Raw genomic sequence first — 23,833 nt, 5'->3', positions numbered from 1 at the left:
GAGGGATAGAAACTTCTTGAACTTTTTTCTTTCTTGGGCCTGAGTTTTCTACTTTCAGTTATTTTTCATGCCCCCATTCCTCATTGATTTTTCCATATTTCTTTCCAAAATGTAAGAGTCTTACAAATTCAGGCAGTCAGAGCTGGATTACTTCACAGTCTTATGTACACAATGTTGTTTGTAACACATCCTGATGCCATGTTGACTGTTCAGGATATTAAAAAACCTGATGTTGTAAGATGAAAACTTAGTTCTTATTGTATCTTCAGCATATATTTATTTCCAAGATAAGCAAATAAGATAATCTTTATATTTGAGAGATGTCAGAAAGAAAAGTAACAAATGAAGACATAGCAAATAGAAGAGATATCAATGACTGTAAACTAAATGATTCAGATTATAAGTTTGAGTTCTACTTACTGGGAATCCTCCGCTTTTTGGAGTCCAGCATTACCAGTGGTAGAAAAAGAGAGAGGTAGTGGTTGCTGTTACAGGATTATGGAGATGGAGGGTTTTTTCCCCCTCCAGATTTACAGAAAAGGCAAGAAAACCTAACTCTGAAATTTTCTTTATTTGGTTACTATAATTATTACTTAATATTATTATGATCAAGTACTAATTAAGGTTGAACAATAAAAGACATTCTTAAATAAAAGTGTTCACTATATTAGGGCATTTTATTAAGGTAAGATTAAAGAGAGTCCACTTTTGTATATGTTTAACAGGCAGTGAGAGAAATTTCGTTTAGGTATGGTTCGAATTTGGGCACTGCCAGAAGGTCAGGAGATGATCCAGATGATACTTCCATCACCGTATCATCACCAGTGTCAGAGGAATTTGGGGAGTAGAGTTTTAGGAGAAGCATATCTTCATAGGGCCTATAACTTCATTCTCCTCTACATCCCCTTGAGTTTTCAGTGCCAGTACAAAGAAATCATTCTCTCAAACTGAGCTCCTTTAAAGCACTTATATTGGATTAATGCTAACTTTTGACCCACTTCAGTAGGATTTTTGTTGGAGTTTGGACTAAGCTACATAGCATAGTGGTTGTTGCCAGAATAACTTATCCACACACAGAGTTTTAAGAGGAAAGGGACATTCATTTTTCTGTTTTTGCTAATTTGAAAAGTTGAAGTTAGTAGTTTCTGTTTTGTAGTTGGAAAGGAGGTATTTAAATACTTCAATACTCAAAAACAGTAGTGAAAAATGGCCCTGTTTGTTAAAATAGCTGCAAATGAATCTTTAAAGAATCCTTAGGATCATAGTAAATTCCCTTTTTATTCTCGTTATGTATTACTTTCTTTAAATTCCCTTATGATTATTTTTGACCCCCTTCCCCTTGGATTTCCTCTTTTTTAGCAAAATGGCAAAGCTGGAAGAACTTGAAGAAATTGACATCAGTGGAAATAAACTAAAAGCTATCCCGACAACCATCATGAATTGCCGGCGCATGCACACCATGATTGCTCACTCTAATTGCATTGAAGTCTTTCCTGAAGTTATGCAGCTCCCAGAAATCAAGGTATGTGGTTTGATTCCACAAACTCCAAGCTGCAGGTCAGAAAAGAGAATTGTTTTCTCTAATTCATCAGTTCAGGATGTTTGTACCTTTCCTAGATTGAAGACTTCCAATCATCCTTGCCCCATCTTTCCTAACCATTGGACTACACTGTTGAGTCAACATTAGGGGAAAAAAGTCAACAAAGACAATAAATAAAAAGATACTGGATTGGGAATTGAGAAAATTATATTCTGGGCTCTGTCCATAACTAGCTGTGTGAGTTAAGGCTAACCATAGGGTCACCTAACACTTTCCCATCTAACAAGACTTGTCCTCCTTATTTCTGGGGTGGTTATGAGGTTCAAAAAGTATGTCACTTAAATGTCTGACAGCAGCTTGAAAAAGTTCACGGTACTACTGCACACTCTTTCCCCAGACTCCCCCAATTAAATAGCATCCACCACCGCTGCACCCAATCAGTAATAATTCCCTAGATACAGTATCACTGCTGTCACCAAATATTCATTTCAACTTAACGAAATTAGCAGATATTATTTCCATTTGATACTGAGCTCCTGAATAATGAAAGGATTTGTGTACATGAAGACAACAAATTGGTGGCAGAAGATAGTCTGCAGTTCCTGACTTCTGACTCAGGGTAGATCATAGGATGAAACCAGTTCAACAGAATGAAAGCCATCTAACAACTTTTTATTCATGTTTTTTTGGCACAAAAGTAAGAAGTTCTTTACATATCATGTATTTTTTCACTAGCACCTTAGCATTTCTGACCATCGCTTTTGTGCTTAATAAAAAAATAACTCAGTAGTTACAGACTTGGAGCATATTCTAATCTTCTAAAAGGGAACAGAAGTCATCCTTCTTGGCCATTCTTCTTTTTTCAGGCACTTCCCGATACGAACTTTGTGTATCAGATTATAGAAAGTGTGTAGACATTTGAAGGCACTTTAAGTAGTACACATCATCTTCATACATTTTGTGGGGTTTTTTGTACATTTGTGGTCAAGGCATACACAAGCCATCTTCTAAGTGTGTGCATGTGTGTGCACACTTTAGGCCATGATGTATTTTACTTGGAGCACACTATCATTTCATACGTCACTGGCGTTTTAGAGCATTGGTTATAAGCTAGCAGACATAGTTTACTTCTGCTTTCTACATAGTACCTTTCACAGTGGTGACAAGGCAGGGCTCTGAAGGGAGGCCTGGAGTTGATTCCCAGTTACAAGTTCCTTAACTGCTCCATCTCCTCAGGTGTAAATGAGGGGAAGAATATTCCTTCCTTTACCACAGTGCCGTGAGGATGAAATGAAACAGTACGTGTGAATGTTCGAAATAGGAGTGGCACATAGGAAAGACTCTGTAAATGTTAGGTATGATTAATACAGTCCTTGATGTGGTTCAACTCTGATGTTGATTATATGGAATTCTTCTGTCTGATGATCAGCAAAATCTGGAAATCTGTTACTTAATCAAGTCTTGGCCTCCAGCACCAGCAAAGGTTAGCAGCTAAGCTTCCCAGGGCCCCTGTGCTGCCCATTCCTGGACACAGGGGCTGCGCTGTGGTATCTTCTACGGGGGCCTATTGAACTGGTCTCTGTGCGCTATGCCCAGTGGGACCCCAGTACAAGAAGGGAAAAGTCTCAAGACCAACCTCCCGTTTGCCAGTCTTACTTTCTGCTCCTATTTTAATGTTCTATAACTCTAAACTGTGGATTAGGCTTGTTGTTTTGTTTTTAAGTATCTGGTTTAAAGTACAGATACAGATAGACATTTAAACTTTTTAGGTTTTGACTAGATTTTGCAAAATCTGACTCTTGTTCTGTGAAAACAGATCCTCTCCTAGACCCTTGCTTGGCTTCCTGGATTCTAAAGTCGGCGCCTCCTATTTCTGTTTAACGTTTTCCCTGTTGACTTTTGCCTGTAACTGACTTTACAGCTCCTTTAAAAATTTTACTTCTGGTATTGCCTTTTTAATGATTTTCTTTCTTTTGGTCTTTGATTTTTCTTGTTATCCCAGATATTAAATCTTAGCATTTTCCATATGTTAATAATCTCCTGTCTTTCTGATCCAGCTCTTCCATCACCAGCAGATAGAGATTTTGTTGTTGGGGATTTTCTCTGGGGTGGGAGTGGTGGTGGGCAACATCAAGCATCCTGTATGTGCAGAAGTACACATTTCACAGCCCTGGACAGATAGTGTTGATAAAGTAGTAGTTATAATGTTTTAGAACTCTGAATTGGCATGTCAGTGTTCTTTCATATGAGAATATTTTAAATTGCAGTGTAAGTATTTACACACATTTAAACCATCCAAAAGAAAATTCTGGGTGAAAAGGCTTAGCTGTATCTCAAATGATAAAATACCTATGAGCATCTTCACTGCAAACTGAGCTCTAAATTAGCGTGTTTTTAATGTCCTCAGTTGAAATACTCAGCCTATACTAAAATTTTATTATTGAGTTAATAACCCTAGATTATATTCATATTGCTTGTTGGAAATAAAGTGAAGTAATTGTAAAGTAGTTCATAAAAGGTATTAGATCATTGCAATTATAAAAACTGAACAGGGAACATGATTTAAAGAAGCATGGGCCCTGGTATATTTAACTAGCTTGTTCTCTCCAAGCAGTCTCATCTTTTAAGCCATTGAAGAAAAGTGCTTATTCATAGCTTTGTTACCAAAGCTCCAAAGCCAGTTATTACTTAAAAGTATAAATAAGTTCCCCTACTAAAATACATGTGCCAAAATATATTTTTGTAACTTGAAAAATTAAGCCATTATTCATCTACCTCTAAAACAGAGAGTGTATGCACCTTCTAATCGGATAAAATTTAGATCTGGCCATTTTCCATTTTGGTACGTCTTAGTGAGATCTCATCATCAGGCATCACTTTCTGTACTTGAGCAGGAAGATCATACAAGTTGTTAGTAAGAAAAAGTATATTTTCAGAGTTTTCCAGTGAGCCCAAGTGGACCAAGTGAGAGTACTTTTGTTCCTTAGTTTTATTGTCTTCACTTTCAAATGAATCTTCTACCTTTAGTCCTGTGTGCCCTGAGCAGGTTGTATTCTATTCTGGTCCTAAAGTAGACGGGCTTCCCTCTGGATATAAATCAGCTCTCAATGAGCTAAAGAAGAAGATATGATCCCAGAGTCACCACATAAGCCAGACTTGGCTCGGCTGGTCCTGGGCTGAGGTCCACATTTCGGCTACTCGTGGCTAATGAATCCAAATAGCAAAAGTGATCATGAGTATGGCATTCAGTTCCCCAAGCTCTTGGTTGAGTGACTTCCAATTAGTGACTTATTCTAACCTTTTTTGAAGTGTAGTTTAAGTAGGTAAAATAAACTGGTGATACATATAGTAAATGAAATGTGTAGTTTAAACACCATATCAGGAACTTCTTTTTTAAATTTAACATGTTCTCGTGGCATCTTGATTTTAATTACTAGATGAACAGTATCTTTTTAAAATGTTTCAAATTTTCTTCAGAATATTTTCATGTTGTGCTATGCAGTAATAAACTACTTGGATAAGGTGAGTGAACTCATCTCTAAGATCTGTGTTATTTTCACTGGGAAATGAAGTATGAAGTATTTTTAATATGCCACACTCTTGAGAACAGTGGGTACAGGAAGTTGACTATCCCCTGGAATCAAACTGTTTGCTACTGTTTCTAAGGTGAGATGAGAGAGAGAGAACCAGTGTGGTGATAAAAACACCAAGAACATGGGGAAATGGCTGGGTCAGAATAGATGAAAGGAAAGGGATTAATTTTTTGGAAAGTAGGATAATGCAAATGAAGACAGATCAGGGACCACTTTGGTGTCAGCTGGGTAGAGTAGCCGACCTCATAGATTTATAAGGTCATTGATGCATTTATATTGCATATCTGAAAACCAGAAATGAGGAGCAGTCATCATTATGGTCCTAGAATCTGGGTCAGGAATAATTATTTAGGAAATTTCCTAACGTTACCTTTAACTTTGATTCCTTACAAAAATCCCGTCCTGGAAAGCCTTCTTGGAGGTCTTAGCAGTGGGCCCTTCGCTGTCACAACCATGCACACTTGTACATGTTGCTGATTCGCACAACTGGAAGTAGTATTGTCCATTTCCTGCTCTGGCCTGGGAATTCCCCCAGGGTAGGGCCTGTGATGCCATCTCTGTAGATCCCTGATGTCTGATGTCTGGCTTATTGTCTGCCACGTTAGAGGTGCTAAATCAGTGTTCCTTTGGATGAATACTTGGATTTATTTGCCTCTTAATGAATTCATAATAAAAATTAGTGAACCTGTTCAGAGAAAAATCAGTCTTTGTAACAGAGAAGGAGGCTTTATATAAAATTAAAGGTCTTTTGCAACTCCCTAATGAAAGGTGGGGCAATTTAAACAATATACATGTCTGAATAATTACAAAAATAATTACGTCAGCAAAAGCTTTTGCCCCATGAGGGCAAAGGAGTGTGAAGGTGATAGGGAGCCCCCCTTTTGCACCTGTTGGAGTGGTTGGGCAGCATGGCTGAGGTGGCAGGCTAGCTGTGGTCTGAAGAATGAAGCAAGCCATTGCAGAGTCACTCAGCTAGTAGGTGAAGTTGTCATTTGAGGGTGGCACAGGCAGTTACTGGGCAGGTAATAAAATACACAGTGCTATGGAAAATTGATATGCCAAGGGCGCCTGGGAGGCTCAGTCAGTGGAGTGTCCGACTATTGGTTTCAGCTCAGGTACCGACCTCAGGGTCGTGGGATCGAGCCCTATGTCAGGAGAATCTGCTTGGGATTCTCTTTGCCTCCCTCTGCCTTTCCACTCATTCTCTCTCTCTCTCTCTCTCTCTCTCTCTCTCTCTCTAATACATAAATCTTTTGAGAAATTGATATGCTTGTGTCTTTTTTTAAAAAAAGATTGTATTTATTTATTCATGATAGACAAGGTGGGGGGCGGGGCAGAGACACAGGCAGAGGGGGAAGCAGGCTCCACACAGGGAGCCCAATACGGGACTCGATCCCAGGTCTCCAGGATCACGCCCTGCACTGAAGGCAGGCACTAAACCACTGAACCACCCAGGCTGCTGCCCTTTAGTAATGTTTTGTGAGGAAAACATTATAATAAAGATATTAGAGCTTTGGTGATAATTATACTTAAATGATAGATCAATTCTTTCTCTTTAAGATGCACTGATTATTTTTCCGTGCTCTTCACTAGATGTATTAGCAGTAATTTTCCTCTAAGTCATGAGTTCCTCCAACTAGGAGTTATCTAACTTTTTCCGAGGCTTGGATAATTCCATTTTGAGTATTCTTACCAGAACTTTGTGTTATAGCCAAGTAATTTTTGTAAGCTATGTCCTAGAATAGGCCTGAGAGAGAGAAAGGTAACTTTCTGTTAGTCACGTGGTAGACAAATTTAACATTCCGTTTAACAACATATTTTCAAGAAAGTTTTAGTGTATTAAACAATAGAGAAGCATATGTTCAACAACACAATATGCAAGTACTGTGTTTTTCTCCAGTCTCACCTCCCAATTTTCTATTTTCCCAGGGGTAGCCATTATAATCACTTAGCCAATAAACATTCGTTGGGAACTGTTAAAAGAATAGGAAACAGTACTTGTATAAATAGAGCACTCACTATTTATGTTAATGCCAGTAAGTCAGTGCCAGGTACCAGCATCCTGCAATTTTTATGAACAAACTTTCAATGTGCAGAGCTATCAAAGAGTATTTCTCTCTTGCTTGCCACTAAAGAAAGTGTTGCAGTGTGGTGTGACTTAGCCCAGACTGAATTTAATCTAAGCACATGTACCTCACTTCCCATCCTAGGAGACTGAATTACTAGAGACTCTTCTTGGATGACTGTTTCATTTCTTCATTCAACAAATAATTGTCTACCAATTCCCAGGCAGTTAGCTGTTTATTGGTTCCTCATTTGAACAAAAGTATTTGTTGGACATCTGCTCTTTGTGATGCACAGTGCTCAGGACTCTGGAGAAGTGGTGGTATCTGTTCTCCAGGATTCTGGTCTAATGGAAGGAATAAATAAGCAGATACTTTGAACAAGAAGCATCAGTTTGAAACAGGGGTCCTAGTGGAATTGGCATGGAGTTGAAACCTACAAGAACAAAGTAGATTTTTACCAAGTAAGAGGCAAGAAAGCCTGAGAGTCCCTGTCACAGAGGGTAATGTGCACAGAGGCACAGGTGAGAACATGACACCTGCGAGACCTGGAATTAACTTTGACACAGCTGAATATAGAGCGTGAGGAAGCAGGTGGTGAAAGGTGGAGATGAAGGGCCTTATTTGACATGCAGAGGAGTCCGGTGGCAGATTGGAAGGCGGTAGGGAGCAACTGAAAGACAAGCCAGAGTGATCAGATGGGATAAAGCACATCAGAGTCACCCTGACAGCAGTGGGGAGTGGGTCACAGGGAAGTGACAGTAGAGCAACGTCAGGATGCTGTCCCAGACCTCCCAGGAGAGGCGATGCAGTTGGACAGGATATGGGAACTGGTTGCAGTAAATTAAGGGGTGGGGAGGGGGGGCCAGTGCTCGGGATGATGACAGGTGCCACCTCTAAAAGGGTTATTTATAAAGATATCAATGGCATTGTCTTTATAAATAAATACCCTGCTGAACTCATTTTATGATTTTGCAATTTAAAGAATGAGCAATTTTACATCTTCAGAACTGTGAAAGTTTAAATCATTAGGTAACATTAAAAAACATTGCTTATCAATTTCATAAAATTTAGTGTTCTAAAAGGTCTAGTCTTTCCTTGTCGTGCATGCTCTGACCTGAATATGTTTTGTCAATTATTTGTTCTAAATTACTCACATCAGCCAGCCCTTACACTTGGGTGTCACCACTACTCCACACATTGTGTGGATACCATTTGTCTTGTCTGTGCTGATGATGGAATAGCTCATCATTAATAAGTATTATCAGTGTTTCATTAAAGTCCAATTGACTGTTGATGCAACCATTATTTACAAGTAGGATAACAAAACAAAAAGGAGATAACAATTTCCCCAATTAATGTTTAGGTTAAGTGAATTTATGTACTACTTAGAGTGTTAAGGTTATCAAAGGTGATGGGAGTACAGACATGGATTAAGTGCAGTGTGATGAAATTGTACCTATTTTTTAAGTTTTTGTTTATATTAATAAGGCTACAAGAATACAGAATAATAACACTGGTTGTATTAGGTTGCAACATTTAAGGCAAGTTTCCTAAGCTTTTCTGCTAGTCCAGCTTTTGGTAATGTGGTTATAATGCTCTCATAATAAAAAATAATTACTTAAAATTACAGCATAATTTTATATCATTGCTACTGTTTGGGAGCAAGGGTATAAAACAGTGTGGAAACATTGTATTTTTGAAGTCAGTTAAGAATATATTTCTCCAGAAATACGGGTTTTCATTTTATTCAGTCTCTGTCCCTCCCCAATCCATAATAGACTTAAAAATCTTTCCAAGTAAAGATGATTCTGTCTACTTTAAAGATTCTGAAATTCTTAGATACAATTTGCCTTTCAAACCATCTTAAGAACTTTAATAGGCTCTTGAGGCATTTTTTTTAAATGATAATAAGGTGCCATCCCAAGCCAGAGAGTTGAATGCTCCAACCCATTCTGCCAAATTGTGGGTTGCATATTCTTTTATCCAGAAAAATTGCCAGTCACTCTTGTTCTCTCTTGTACATGGGGAGCTGCCTTCTACCGTGGTTCCCTGCTCTCATAACACAAATGCAGCACCTCATTCTAGGGCTTACCTCATTTAAGCCTTACATAGGTTTTGAGAGAAAGGAGGCATTATTCCCATTCACAGATAACACATAATTTTGTTGTGATCAATATGCTGACCCTTTTTGTGGTTGTTTTCCAAATGAGATTAGGCAGGAACTGTTGGGGAGTCCAGGTATTGGATGCCTGGAGTTTAGGATCCATATTTGCCTCATGCATATGGCAGGCATGCCCACCAGCTAGTCTTTTTACCAATTTCTTATTTAGCTTCTTTTGAAGTATCTTCTCATTTTGGATGTCTCCTGGCCTTTCCTCATTTCACGAGTTTTTTGGCTTAAGAAAATCCTTCACTTCCATTTTGATGTTGTAATTGTAACCCTTATGGCTATAACAGGTGCAGAGATTTTGTGAGCAATAAGAAAAACTATGCTTAGGATTTTCAGTTAATGCTTATTTTTTAAATGTAGATGGGAGAATAAAGAACACAGATTTTCTGTGTTCATCAAAGAAAGTAAACATTTTAGCTGCATTCAGCAAGATCTGTTTTAAGTGTTTATGGGAGGGCAGCAGACAACCTATTTTTCTGCATTTGGCCAGTATCGAATAGTGAATGGTAAGACTGATTCTCAGGGCAGGGGTGGGAGTGTAGAACCACTCGCTTCTCCAGGCCCTCACTTCCTGCTTCCCCTGGTTCCTTCAGTGCGTGGACCTGAGCTGTAATGAGCTAAGTGAAGTCACTTTACCCGAAAACCTGCCTCCAAAACTTCAAGAACTAGACCTGACTGGAAACCCCCGACTTGCCCTCGATCACAAGACCCTGGAACTGCTGAAGTAAGTATTTAGTGATGCACTGCAGCCCCATCAGTGATCACAGACACAGCGTGAAAACTGAGCAGAATATGACCTATTAGCTGTATCGATCATGTTTGAGGTGACTCGTGAGTCTATATCGTTCACCACGATGGAGGGCCAGAAACAATCTCAAATAGTTGAATACCTAAGTGTCCTTTCAGAAAGTTTTTGAGGAAGTATCCAGCCAAAAAGGGAACAAGAATAATGCCTGCAAAGAAGAAAGGGGAGAGAAAAACAGGGGAGCAGTGATGCGCCACGACATAAACTTACATCTCAGTCACCAATAACATGGTGTGTTATGAAAGGATTTTGGAAGACATGCATCATGTGGGGAAAATGTACAATATGGAACTAAAATCCAGATTATTTAAAAGTGGGAGTGTGGGGTATTTAGATCCTGCTAAGTTACCTCCTTGTTTGGGGAAAGGATTCTTTGATACAGTCTCATCTTGATGTCCATAGAGAATTACAGTTGAAGTTCACTGTGTAAAATATTAAAGGAAATTTCATTAGAGAAGATGTCTTTGAGAAATTTTCATCACAGAACTCTTAATAGTCTATCAACAGAATTAAGCTTCACAACTGAATATAGCCATTAAAAACAACAATGTAGAGTTATATTACAACTCTAAAGATCTCTACATATGATGTTAAATGTGAAGAAGTTTACAAAGAAATTTGTATGGTATGTTTAAGTCTTGGACATTGACACAGTAATCATTATGTATGCCATTTATGCTTAAACTTGTACTATCTACTGCTAAAAGTTATATTCCATTATCTTAGAAAAAAACTGAAAAGGAGTAGAATTTTAAAAAAAGAGTAAGCAGCGTCAATGATCTATTAATATTATCCTAGGCTTTTAGTGCAAGCCAAAATTTGAACATCACTCAAGGTGATTCCTGGATAGAATGGGCCTAATTAGTGCCTGTTCATTTTAGGTATTTAATTGATTTCAATATATAATTGAAGAATACTGCTGAAGTAGAGTATTGTAGGAAAGCCACATGGGACCCAGGCACTCTCCACTGTTTATCAATGTGTGAAGCCTTGGCCCAACCGAGTCTGTATAGACCTTAGTTTTCTCATCTGTGTGATGAGAAGAATGGCCTAGATACTTGCTAAAGAGACTTCTCAGAACTAAGAGTGAATGGATTATCAACATATATATTGCATTTATACAGGTTACTTTTGAGGATTTTTACAAAAAGATGAAATTTTATGTTAAAATAATTATATCAAAATTAGTTAAATGGAAATAGCTGTTTGGAGAAAAAAGTTGAACTTGTATTATACACCAAATTAAATTCTAGCTAAGTTAAAGAGTTAACTCTATAAAATGAAATAATTTCTAAAAGGAAGAAGAAATCCTATGAATGTATGACTTTTTAGGCCAAAAAAAGGTGGGTGGGGGGTGGTAGGAAGACAGAGATCACAAGAGGAGAAATCAATATATAAAAATTGGTTTTGATATTTACATTATAAATATTTAAAAATACTTTTTATACATTAAAGTTTGAAATATCTTTCCAGAAGTGATCAAGAGTAAACCTAAAACTAAGAAGAAACACTGGCAAAAAATAGGAAAAATAAAAGCATTCATGTTTTCAATAGAAAATGTTCTTATAAGAAAAGTCCTCAAACAAGCAAAGAACGTTAACCTTTAACAAAAGAGGTACAGAGAGTTACATGAAAACATGATGTTCAACCTCAGGATATCAAGGAAATATTAAATATTTAAATAACATTTCCCGCCGCCCCTCAAATTGGTGCTTCTGGAGTACTGTAAATTGACACAACTTTTCTTAAAAGCTATTGACTCTGTGTATCAAGCTTTAAAAAATATTCACATACTTAGACCAGGGTTTTCTTTGGCAAAATGTATTCTAAAAAATAATCAGAAAAGAGCTCATTTTAGGTACGGAAGTAGTTATCAAGATATATCTATTATATTTAGGATGGATATAAAATGATATGGGGAAATGTTTGTGATGTAATTAGAAAAAAGATGCAAAACCACATATCTAGAATTACCCTACTATTATATATGTGTCAGAAAAATCTGTTAAAGTCTCTGAGGTGAGCCTGTTACATGCTACTGGACTGGAGCAGCTACTACAAAGTAGCACATGTGTTCTCAGATTTAAAAAAGGTAACATGAAGTCTTAAGACTTTTGTGTAAGACTGTTGTTGCCTTCTGTTTAACAGAGAGAGGGCTATGGCTTCTTAATAACTTGGGAGAGCTTCCATACCTAATGTATTTCTTGTGCTTTTCAAGGGTTGGCCTGTTTATTCGACATCAGTCAGGGTGAGTGCATATGGTGGCTCTTCTGTGTGATTGAGCTCCAGCTCCTCTGTTCTCTCAGACTCGTTTAAAGATGTACAAGAGTCAACATTCAGGTCATTTCGGACAGCTGCTCAGCCACATTATGTTCTGCTGGGCAGAGAGTGAGAACACCCCCCCACACACACACACACACACACTTCACTACAAAGAATTGGGGGGAGTTTAAGGATTATTTTTTTTTTCACTAATTTCATGCTAGGATGGAATTATTTCTTTGAAGTTTCTGTGTTCTATAAAAAGAATAAAAGTAATATCCGCTGTTTCAAGATTGATCAACCTCATGTCTTTAGAAATGAGCCCTCAGTTTTTCTCTGGAATTCAGAAAGGTAGCAGAGATGTAGCGAAGAACCTTAGGTAGGCCTTAAAACGTATCACGTTTGCTTGCCATTGTGCATGGATGAAATTTGGTTCCAGGTTCTATGAATAGCAGATAATGGCAGACTCCTTTTTAAATGGCTCTCTTTTATTGTTGGGATTGAAAAATTTGAAGAGAGGATATATAGCTCTACTATAAAATAAGGTATTAGTTTTATTTCTGGATTTTCTATTGGCACTTTTTCAGTTTAGGATAAAGGGAAGAGTGAATGTTTGCTGGTAATTGAGAGTAGAAACTTCTTTTCATGGAATATTTTTAAATTTTAAAGAAATTGCAACCAGCTATTTCTAGAATCAGTGAATACAATGAGATACTGATTTATTTCTTAGAGTTGAAGGGTATTCAGTGTTTGTTATATTTTGGAGTTAATTTAAATTCTTGGGGTCATGACAAAAGTGTTTGTGTTAAGAGATTATATATAGGTTTTTTTCTCTTGTTTAAGTAACAGAGGAAAAAAAAACTAGTGGCAATTTATAAATAAGTAGGATTTATTTCACCATGTGGTAGCCAGCATTTTTAAAAAACTGTTTCACATCTGTATGACTTCCTGTTTGGGGGCACTGAATACTCTCTAGTAGGGTGGTTTTTAATAAACCACATTCAAGAGTTTACATTTCCGGTATTTGTCTTGGGTCCTGTTGGACCAGTTCTGATGTGTGACACCGAGGTGAGATGACTTGTCTCCCAGTTTAAATTCACATAGTTGATGTGTGATTTATGAAATACCCCTTATTTCGTAATTTTATATTAGTCTTAGCACAAATGGCTGTGCAAGTTTGAAGAAAGAATTGGAAACTTTGGGGATGGCAAATCCTCAATATTTGTGAAATATTTGAAGGGATGATATGGGCAGAAATTGGATTTGAGAATGAGTGTTGCAGAATTCTCTCACATCATTCAAATACATTACTGTGGCTTAGATTTTGTACTTTTTCAAATCTGGGTATTCACGTTGTAAGAATATACCCAACATAATATTTTCTCATACCAGGGTTGAGAGCTGTCCTTTTCTTTCCCAGGAGACAGCAGCCATCTAAGTGCCATGTGTAAAGGTCTCAACCACCCTGGGATGCTGATAAGAAACTAATTTTCATGCTCTCTCTGTATCTGCCCCTTTGTTTTCACTTTGTTGAGTAGCTAGTTTAGACTAATATTTTAAACACATTAAACACAAATGGTAAGTACAGAGTGCTTAGCAGGTGTTTTTCATTTCTCAAATAAAGGTAGCAATTCACACGTATTTGACTTTAATGATTCCCGTCCCTTCCTTTTCTCTTGTTAGTAATATCCGCTGTTTCAAGATTGATCAACCTTCAACAGGAGATGCATCTGGAGCCCCAGCTGTATGGAGCCATGGCTACACTGAAGCCTCAGGGGTGAAAAACAAGTGGGTGAAACTTTGGAATGAGAAGCGCCTCCAGCCCACCTCCCTTCTTTAGTGGGGAAGATACTCAGTGCTAGCACACACTTTCCTCGTGTCACACTGATCTGAGCAGGATTCCCCAAAGTGAGGCCACCTCATGCCTTACATTTGAACAGTAAGCTAAGCTCTGCTTGGCATCACATACTCTTCTCTGTGAGAGATGTTGCTAGGATACAGTATAACTGACACATTGAGTCTCTGTGAGACTCCAGTGTTTAGAGAAAGCCTGAGTATGGAAATGCATCCCTGCCCTTTGGAAAAGTCTATCTTTCTCTGAAGCCTATTTACCAAGTAAAATGGGATAGTATTAAAAGAGAAGTAGCCTTGATTGTCCATATTCAATCACTTCCATTACTGATTTGTTAGTTCTATGGAATAGTTTCTTACCATCTAAATTAGCTTGGCAGGGACACCTGGGTGGCTCAGTTGGTTAAGCGGCCGGCTCCTGACTTTATCTTGGGTCATGATCTCAGAGTCCTGGGATTGAGCCCCACAAAGTGGGACTCTGCGTTCAGCAGGGAGTCTGCTGATAGATTTCTCTCTTTCTGCCTCCCCCACCACCGCTCGCCAGCTCACACACTCACTTTCATGTGCACTTTCTAAATCTTTTTTTAAAAAATTCATTTATTTGACAGAGAGGGAGAGGGAGAAGCAGGTTCCCCACAGAGCAGGGAGCCAGATGTGGGGCTCAATCCCAGGACCCTGAGACCATGACCTGAGCCAAAGGCTGATGCTTAACCAAACTGAGCCACCCAGGCCCCTAAAATAAATGAATCTTTAAAAAATAAATTAGGTTGGCAGGAGTTTCATATTTCATTCCCTGAGATGTCAACTGCTTGTCTTGCTGCCAGGACTTGTCCATCTCAATTTCTTTTTCTTCCCTTTCATAGGGCCTTTGTAATCAAGCTCCTCGGGCTTGCTTTTTAGAGGTGCTAATAATTAGTACCAGAAAAGGAAAGAAGCCTATAAATTAGAATAGTCATAATTAAGGTATCGCAACCTGAAGTTTTGACAATAGGGAAAGAACAAAAAGTGGAAGATGATTCAGTAATACCCTGGGTGCACATTAGAATCAGTCAGGTGAGGAACCTAAAATCTTCAGCCTGGGCCCAGTTTTTCAGAATGTTTTAAAATCTCCCACAGGTGATTTTAATGGGCCTCTAGGAATGGGAACCACTGACTAGCTGAGTATCTTTTGTGGAAAATGAAAAGTGGAATTGTGGTTGCCATGCTGCTTTTTTTTTCTTTTTTCTTTTTTTGAGCAGAAAACAGAATCAACTTAAGTTCTGGATCTGACACATTGATCCTTCTTTCCCTAAGGGTGTGATTTGGCATTGTGCTGTCTAGAGAAGAGGTAGCCCCCATTTCAACACCTCTGCTCCCTTTGCCCAATAAAGGCAGAATAACCAGTTGTGCCTGGGCTCTGGTTCTTGCATGAGTCCTGTGTACTTTGCGCAATGTTATCATTGTATTTTTTTTTCTTTCTTTATCATTGTATTTTTGGGGAGACATTTGTACATTCTTTGGAGCACTCAAGAGTTCCTTTCTGGAGATATTGTTAAAAGACCTAGGTCTTCTCTTCCCTATGATCCTCTATTTTATTTCTTAAATTCCGCACATGAATGAGATCATATGATGATTGTTATAGGGGAAGAGAGGAAAAAAACAAGACAAAATCAGAGAGGGAGACAAACCATAAGACTTTTAATCATAGGAAACAAACTGAGGGTTGCTGGAGGAGAAGGGGGTGGGAGGATGGGGTAACTGGGTGACGGGCATTAAGGAAAACACGTGATATAATGAGCCCTGGGTGTTATATAAGACTGATAAATCACCTCTACCTCTGAAACCAATAATACATTGTATGTTAAATTTAAATCTTAAAAGTCTAAAAAAATTTTTTTAAAAAGACGTAGGTCTTGCTTATAACCACCAGTATGTGAAACTGCTAATTCCAGGATACTACTGTGAAACAAAACCCAAGATTGGTTTTTAAACATCTCTGGATATTAAAATTTATTATCTACTCCAACATATTAATGAAGCCGGGGACCAATTAGACCTGTTTTTACTGTATAATTCTCTCTTTGACCATTACTTTTTTTTTTTTTTTTTTGAGAGAGAGAATGAATGAATGTGGGAGAGCAGAGTAGGGGAGGGTCAGAGGAGAGAGATCTTAAGCAGGCACCACACCCAATGTGGAGCCCCCAACAGGGGGCTCAGTCCTATAGCCCAGAGATCATGATCTGAGCTAAAATCAAGAGCCAAATGCTTAACCAATTGAGCCACCTAGGCACCTCCACTTTTTTTTCCTTTAATGTTATATTGAAGTATAACATTCGTATAGAAAGTTACATAAATAAGCATGCAACTCTCTGAATGGTCCTAAAGCAAATACATCTGCAAAGTACCATCTAGATTAAAAGTAAAATGTTATTAGCACCTCAAGTTTGTGTTACCCTGGTCCTCACATTATTTCCCCTTGCCTTTTTTTTACCCTTAGGTTTTGCCAGAAGTCTCAAGTGTTTTGGGTTTTTTTCTTTTAAAGTGGTCATGTACACAAGGAGCATGAGACTTGCCATCTTATAAGGAGAGGGGTCGTTCTGCCTCCCAGGCTCAGATGTCTGTTTTCTTTTCTCCCTCCCCAAGGGTTGCAGTGTTGCCTCTCAGATCATTTCAGATCCTTTGGGGAAACCTAAGCAGGAACCTGAAACTGGATAATTTAGATTTCTTTCTCAGACTAAAAAACAGGAAGCTTTAACAGAAAAGAATCACTACTGTATATTTTAAAGTGTTTTTTTTTTTTAATGCGTCCCCTCATTCTGACTAGCACAGGGAATGTACAGAAGGAAGATAGACCTAGGATTATTAAATTTTACTTTGCTACAAATAGCCATATAATTAGGATAACTTTTTTTTTTTTTTTTAATAGAGGCAAGGATTTCAAGGTATTGAGATAAGAGCCAGGCTTTGAATCTGGGCTTCTTACTTATTTGCTATGTGACCTTAGGCAGTTACTCTACCTCACTTTGGCTAAATTTCCTCAACTGTAAAATGGTACTAAAACCAATGCCTGTCCTCAGAGTTGTTGTAAGGATCCTGAGTCCCACATATGTGAAGTACTTAGAACAAGATGTGCTATATAGGAAAGTAAGTGTGAGCTATTGTTAAGCTCCTCAAGAGCTAGGATTATTTTTTCAGGTATAAAACTCGGTCTAACCATGATGTAGATCAGATGCTTGTTTTTATTAATATATAAAGAATTAGAAGTTATGTATATTCAGTAATATTCACCCTGTTAGGAGTACAGCACTACAGGTTTTGATGAGGAATGTCATTGTATAACCACCACTGCAGTCAAGTTATAGAGCAGTTCCATCACTCCCCAGACTTCTGTGCCCCTTCTGTGTCAGTTCACCTCCTGACCTCAGCCCTTGGCCACTCTTGACCTTTTTGTTGCCTTGGTTTTGCCTCATCTAGGATGTCAGATTCATGGAATTATATAGAATACAGCCCCCTCAGTCTACCTTGTTTCATTTAGCATAATGCATTTTACATTCATCTGTGATGTCACATGTTCCTTTTTATTGCTAAGTGTTCCATTGCATGAATGTATTGTTTATCCATTCACCATTTGAAATCTATTTAGAATGTCTCAAATTTTTAGCAAATACAAATATGAATGTTATCAAGAGTCACGTACAAGTGTTTGTGTGAACATGTGTTTTCTACTCATAGGTATTTACCCCATAGGATTATATATTAAGTTTCATAAGGCTGCCAAATTCATTTCCAGTTTTGCATTCCCAGCCATAATGTGTGAGAATTCTAGTTGCATATCCTCACCAGTGTTTCCTGTTATAATAAGGTGGTTGTAGGCAGTTTTGGCTATTCTAATAGTGATAGCTCATTGTGATTTAATTTTGCCTTTTATAATGACTAATGATGCTAATCATCTTCACATGCATTCATTTATCATCCATCCATATATCTTCTTTGGTGAGAATATATTCTCTCACGTTAAAAACTGAAGGTATTTTTGTAGGCACCCTTTATCAAGTTAAGAAAATTCCCTTTCCGGATGCCTGGGTGGCTCAGTCAGTGAAGCATTTGCCTTTGGCTCAAGTCATGATCCCAAGGTCCTGGGATCAAGTCCTAGGTCGGGCTCCCTACTTTTCCCTTTCTTCCTTGCTTGTGCTAGCTCTCACTATCTCTGTCTCTCTCAAATAAAATCTTTAAAAAAAAAATACCCTTATATTCATAGTTCGCTAAGAGTTTCTATCATAGACTTTTTCTGCATTCAATTAAGATGATCATGTTTTCTTCCTTAGTCTGTTGATAGGTAAATTACATTGATTTTTGAATGTTGAATCAGCTTTGCATTCCCAGGATAAATTCCACTTGGTCATGATATATTATCCTTTCATATGCTGCTGGATTCAATATGCTGATAATTTGTTGCTCATGTCCACATTCATGATGGATATTAGCCTGTAGTTTCCTTGTGTTGTCTTTGGTTTTGGTATCAGGGTAACACTGGCCTCATAAAATGAGTTGAAGAGTATTTCTTCTTCTTCAGGTTTCTTGAAGAGTTTGTACAGAATTGATATTTCTTCCTTAAATATTTGGAGAATTTACCAATAAAAGCCATGTTGGCCTGGAATTTTCTTTGGCTTCTAACTACACATTCTATTTCTCTGCTATAGGATTCTCTCTCTTCTAGAATAAATTTTGGTAATCTAGGTCTTTCAAGGAATTTATCCCTTTCACCTAGTTTTCAAATTTATTGACAAACTTGTTCATAATATTATCCTTTAAAATCTGTAGGATCTATAGTAATGGCTCTCCTGTTCTTCCTGATATTGGTAATTTGTCTTTTTATACTGATCAGTTTGGTTTGAGGTTTATAGATTTTATTAATATTCTCAAAGAACCAGCTTTTGGTCTGTTGGTTTTTCTCTATTATATTTGTTTTCTAGTTCATTGATTTCTGCTTGCTTTCAGTTTATTCTGCTCTTTTCTAGTTTCTTAACATAGAAGCTTAGGTCACTGATTTGAGCTTAGAAGATTAATATTCTAATATCAGCATATAGAGCTATAAATTGCCTTCTAAGCAGATTTTTCCAAAATAGAGAATGTACTTTGAATGACTTGAATCCTTTACATTTATTGAGACTTATTTTGGCCTAGATTATGGTCTGTCTCAGTAAATATTCTCTGCATTTGGGGAAAATGAGTATTCTGTTGTTGCGGTAAGGTGTCAATTAGATCAACTTGATCCATAATGTTGTTGTGTCTTGAATATCCTTACTGATTATCTACTTGTTCGGTCAGTGGCTGAGAGCCTATAATTATGGGTTGGTTTCTCCTAGTTTTATCAGTTTTGCCTTATGTATTTCAAGTTGTCTTAATTGCATAAACACCTAATACATTGTAGCTTTGTGATGAAAAGGATCAGTTCATTATGAAATGACTGTAATATTCTTTGTTCTGTAATATACTTTGATATTAATGCAACTTTGGCTTTCTTTTGATTAGTATAAACATAGTATATCTTTTATCCTTTTACTTTTAACCTATTTGTCCTTTTATATTTAAAGTAGATTTATTATGGGCAGCATATATTAGATATTTTGGGAGTTTTTTGGGTTTTTTTGTTTTGTTTTGTTTTTAATCCAATCTGACTTGTCTTTTGGGGCAGTATTTGGACCACCTGTATATTTAATGAAATTAATATGCTAAGGTTTAAATCTGCCAACTCTTTTCTATTTGTCTCATCTGTTTTCCATTTCTTTTCTCTTTTTCTTTTTTTGGATTTACGATTCCATTTTATCTCCTTTATTCATTCTTATTAGTTATACTATACACACTAAACAAAAGGCATAACGTTTAACTTATTATTTGGAGATAAACTGTAATTAGGCTATCATTTCACAATGTAAGAACCTTGTGTAAGATACAATGTAAGATACAATATGTATCTCCCATTTCCCCTCCCCTGGTCTTTGTGCTATTGTCATATTTTACTTCTGTTATAAATTCCAAAATACATGGTTATAATTTTTACTTTAAATAGGCATTTTCTAAAGCAGTGTTTCTCAAGTTCAGTACTTATTGACATTTTGAACCAGGTAATATCATTGGACAGGAAGGGGACTGTTCTGTGCATTGTAGGATGTTTGGCAGCATCCCTGACCTCTACCCACTAAATATCAATAGAACTGGGACCATCAGAAATGTGTCCTGGGGGTAAAATTGCCCCCATTGAGAACCACTATTGTAAAATGACTTTTAAAATAAGAGTTTTATATGTACTCATCTATTTGTCATTTCTTGTACACTTCATTCTTTTATGTAGATTCAGATTTCCATCTGGTATTTTCTTCTGCTTCATGTATTCCTTTTATATTTCTTATACTGCTCATCTTTTGGTAGTAAATTGAGTCTCAAAATGTCTTCATTGCACCTTAACTTTTGAAAGCAATTTTCACTGACTTAGAAAGCCAGGTTGACAGTTTCGGGTTTGTTTGTCTCCACCGCCCCCCCCTCCCCCACTATCAGTACTTTAAAAAAAATGTTGCTCCACTGTCTTCTGCATGGTTTCTGCAAGTCTTCTGTCATTCGTGGCTTTGTTCCTCCTTAGGTTATGTTCTTCTCTATCCTACTTCCCCCGCCTTTATTCCCAATATTAAGAAATTGTTCCTTTTTTTCCCATTTTCTTTTTCTTACTATTTGTTGAGCTTTTTATATCTATTAGGTTTATAGTTTTCTTCCAATTTAAAATCTTTTCAACCATTCTCTTCAGAGGTTTTTCCTGTCTCACTTCTCTTTTGAAGACTCCAGTTCCCTGGATATTTGGCTGCTTGAGGTTACCCCAGCACTCACTAATGCCCTGGCCTCTGATTTTTCTGCCAGTCATCTTTCCCCTCTGTGTTTAATTTTGGAGATTCTATGGGACAGAGTTAAGTTACTTGGAAACAACATGGTTCTGTAGAGCTTGGTGTGCAGGGACTCTGGTGTAGGCAGCTATCCCACCTCTTGTACTCTGCCTGCAGCCCAGAAACTTTCTCCAGGCAATCAGCTGGGCAGGCTTCATGCTTGCTCTCTGACCTGTACTTCTTATCAGCCAGTGTCTGAATACTGTTCCATAGGTTTGGGTTTTGTTTTTTCCTGCCTTTTTAGGTTGTTTGGAAAAAAATGAAAACATACAAAAGATCCCAGCATTTTAGCTTTAACTCCATTTTTGCCCAATGAGGTCTCCTTACTAAATATTTTATGAATGAATATGGACATGTGGATTCAGAATCTTGTATTCTTTCCCATACCTCCTGTACTCTTTCTTTCACTGCCATTTAAAAATAAAATCAGAAGATAGGGTGGTGGAGGTGGCGGGCATCATGAAGTATCAGTGCTAATCACTGTTCTTTGATTTATGAAATAAATTAGCTGGGGTTGGTTTACCTTAGGTTTATTTTTAACCCATCTGAGGTCATGAAGAAAGAGATAAGACTGTTAATAGCGCTGGGTGGGCAAGAAAAGATGAGTAGACTTAGCACGCATCACTCTTGCTCTGCAGGTTGTGCGTTGCAGCCCTGTCGGTGAACAACTTCTGCGACAACCGGGAGGCCCTCTATGGGGTGTTTGATGGAGACCGTAATGTGGAGGTGCCCTACCTTCTCCAGTGCACTATGAGTGACATTTTGGCTGAAGAGCTGCAGAAAACAAAAAATGAAGAAGAATACATGGTCAATACGTTCATTGTTATGCAAAGGTAAAACTTAGAGTCCCTGCGAGGAGTATAGACCGTTTGCCCAATAGTCTCAAGGCACTGTTCTCACATGTGGGTATGTAAGATGCATTCAGGTGATCTGGTTTTACGTAAGCATCAGGATGGACCGTGTTTCATTGAGACATACTGATGTTCAGACAACTTTGTAGGAGGCCGAGTCAAAGACAGGAATTTTGTTTAGGGCTTTCAGTCACCATAGAAACTATGGAATGTTGTAACTCTTAGGGATGAATGTTACAAGCGTTCCCTCCTTCAAAGAATTGCTCCTTCTTATGTCACTTTAATGGCTTTGTAGGTTGTAAAGGAATTGCCCGTTCATACTGTACTGCAAACACCCCTGTGGGCCCAGGAAATGGGGAGTGTGATAAAGGTCATGAGAACAATGAGGAGTTCTCCTTTCTCCCTCCATGGTAATCTGCCAGAGGAAGTCAATTCATAACAGCAATAGAAAAAATATCTGCTAGACTTCCCTCCGACTTTCATATTCTAGTGGGCATGTACCATTAGCAATTAAATACTGACAATAGATAATATTTAGTGAGCCCATACTATCTACCAGTCATTGTTCTAAATACCTCACTGTGCCATACCATAACATCATCTCTCTGGATAAAATGCACTTACTTTACTAAGAAACTGAGGTAGAGAAGTAAAACAAATTTTTCTTTTGAGCTAGTAGATGGCACAACCAGAATTTGACCTGGGGCAATAAGACTCCAAAGGATGGTCCAACAACCACCCTGATCGATCTTTTTCTGTTTTTACCACCATTGTGTCCTGGGGGCGGGGGGAATATATGCACAGACATACATGTGCATACACGCCCTTCATACTCCCACCCTAAAGAGGTCTTTTTATTTATTTATTTTTAAGATTTTTTATTTATTTATTCATGAGAGACACGGAGAGAGAGAGGCAGAGACACAGGCAGAGGGAGAAGCAGGCTCCATGTGGGACTTGATCCCAGGACTCCAGGATCATACTCTGGGCCGAAAGCAGGCTCTAAACCACTGAGCCACCCAGGCATCCCAAAGAGATCTTTTTATAGACATGCGAGCACCAAGTAAGAATTAAGAACCTCAGGATGCTTGGGTGGCTCAGCAGTTGGGCATCTGCCTTTGGCTCAGTGTGTGATCCTGAAGTCCTGGGATCAAGTCCTGCATCAAGCTCCCTGCATGGAGCTGCTGCTCCCTCTGCCTATGTCTCTGCCTCTCTTTCTCTCTCTCTCTCTCTCTCTCTCTCTCTGTCTCTCATGAATAAATAAAATCTTAAAAAAAAAAAAAAAAAAGAAAAAACCTACCTCAGATTTCTTCCCAGCTATACTGTTCCACAACTACCATCCAATTTCTGGTTTCTGTTAAGAGCAATCATTGTGCCTTGGAATGAAGCAAGCAGTGCCTGCCGGTCCAGTCATGGATGTCCACAGGTCGGAGCTTAAAGACCCAAATTGTCAGCCCATCTCCAGGGCCATTTATATGCTTCTTATTTTCCCCATTAAGAGGACATGGGATATGGATGATCTTTTCAGCCATTGGAGGAACTGTGTCTCCTTGTGCATGACATCCTAACTCATTCAAGTAGGCAGCCTGAGTTTCCATTGCTGGTACCGCTGCTCGCCTAATGTGGATGGCTGATAGGAGCTGACAGTGCCTGCGGTCTGCCCCTATAAACAGAGGAGTCCGTCTTAGCCTTCTTGCTTCTGTGCCACTCGGGATCCGCAGGCGCCTGGGGGTAGTGCCATCCACGGGGCTTGTGAGAGGAGTTCTTGGCTCCTTTTGTCAGAA

At 38.2% G+C, this 23,833-nt stretch overlaps 1 protein-coding gene and 1 long non-coding RNA gene across 2 annotated transcripts in view; one reads left to right on the top strand and one right to left on the bottom strand.

Moving 5' to 3' along the window:
- Positions 1-23,833, top strand: part of PHLPP1 (PH domain and leucine rich repeat protein phosphatase 1) — a 206,821-nt gene that overhangs the window by 179,081 nt on the left and 3,907 nt on the right. The window contains 4 exon segments of the mRNA XM_038525861.1: positions 1,360-1,522; positions 9,963-10,093; positions 14,120-14,224; positions 21,837-22,031. Of these exon segments, the coding sequence (XP_038381789.1) occupies positions 1,360-1,522; positions 9,963-10,093; positions 14,120-14,224; positions 21,837-22,031 (594 nt within the window).
- On the bottom strand, positions 7,434-22,258 carry LOC119870708. Its single transcript, XR_005353406.1, has 4 exons — positions 22,099-22,258; positions 21,722-21,972; positions 10,524-10,596; positions 7,434-7,632 (listed from the first exon to the last, which is right to left on the bottom strand). It is a non-coding gene; the product is annotated as an uncharacterized LOC119870708 (long non-coding RNA).

The sequence above is a fragment of the Canis lupus genome, chromosome 1 (assembly GCF_011100685.1).
Source record: "Canis lupus familiaris isolate Mischka breed German Shepherd chromosome 1, alternate assembly UU_Cfam_GSD_1.0, whole genome shotgun sequence".
NCBI classification, from domain to species: Eukaryota; Metazoa; Chordata; class Mammalia; order Carnivora; family Canidae; genus Canis; species Canis lupus.
Note: the sequence above shows the minus strand (reverse complement) of the source record. Positions and strands in the feature narration are given on the sequence as shown.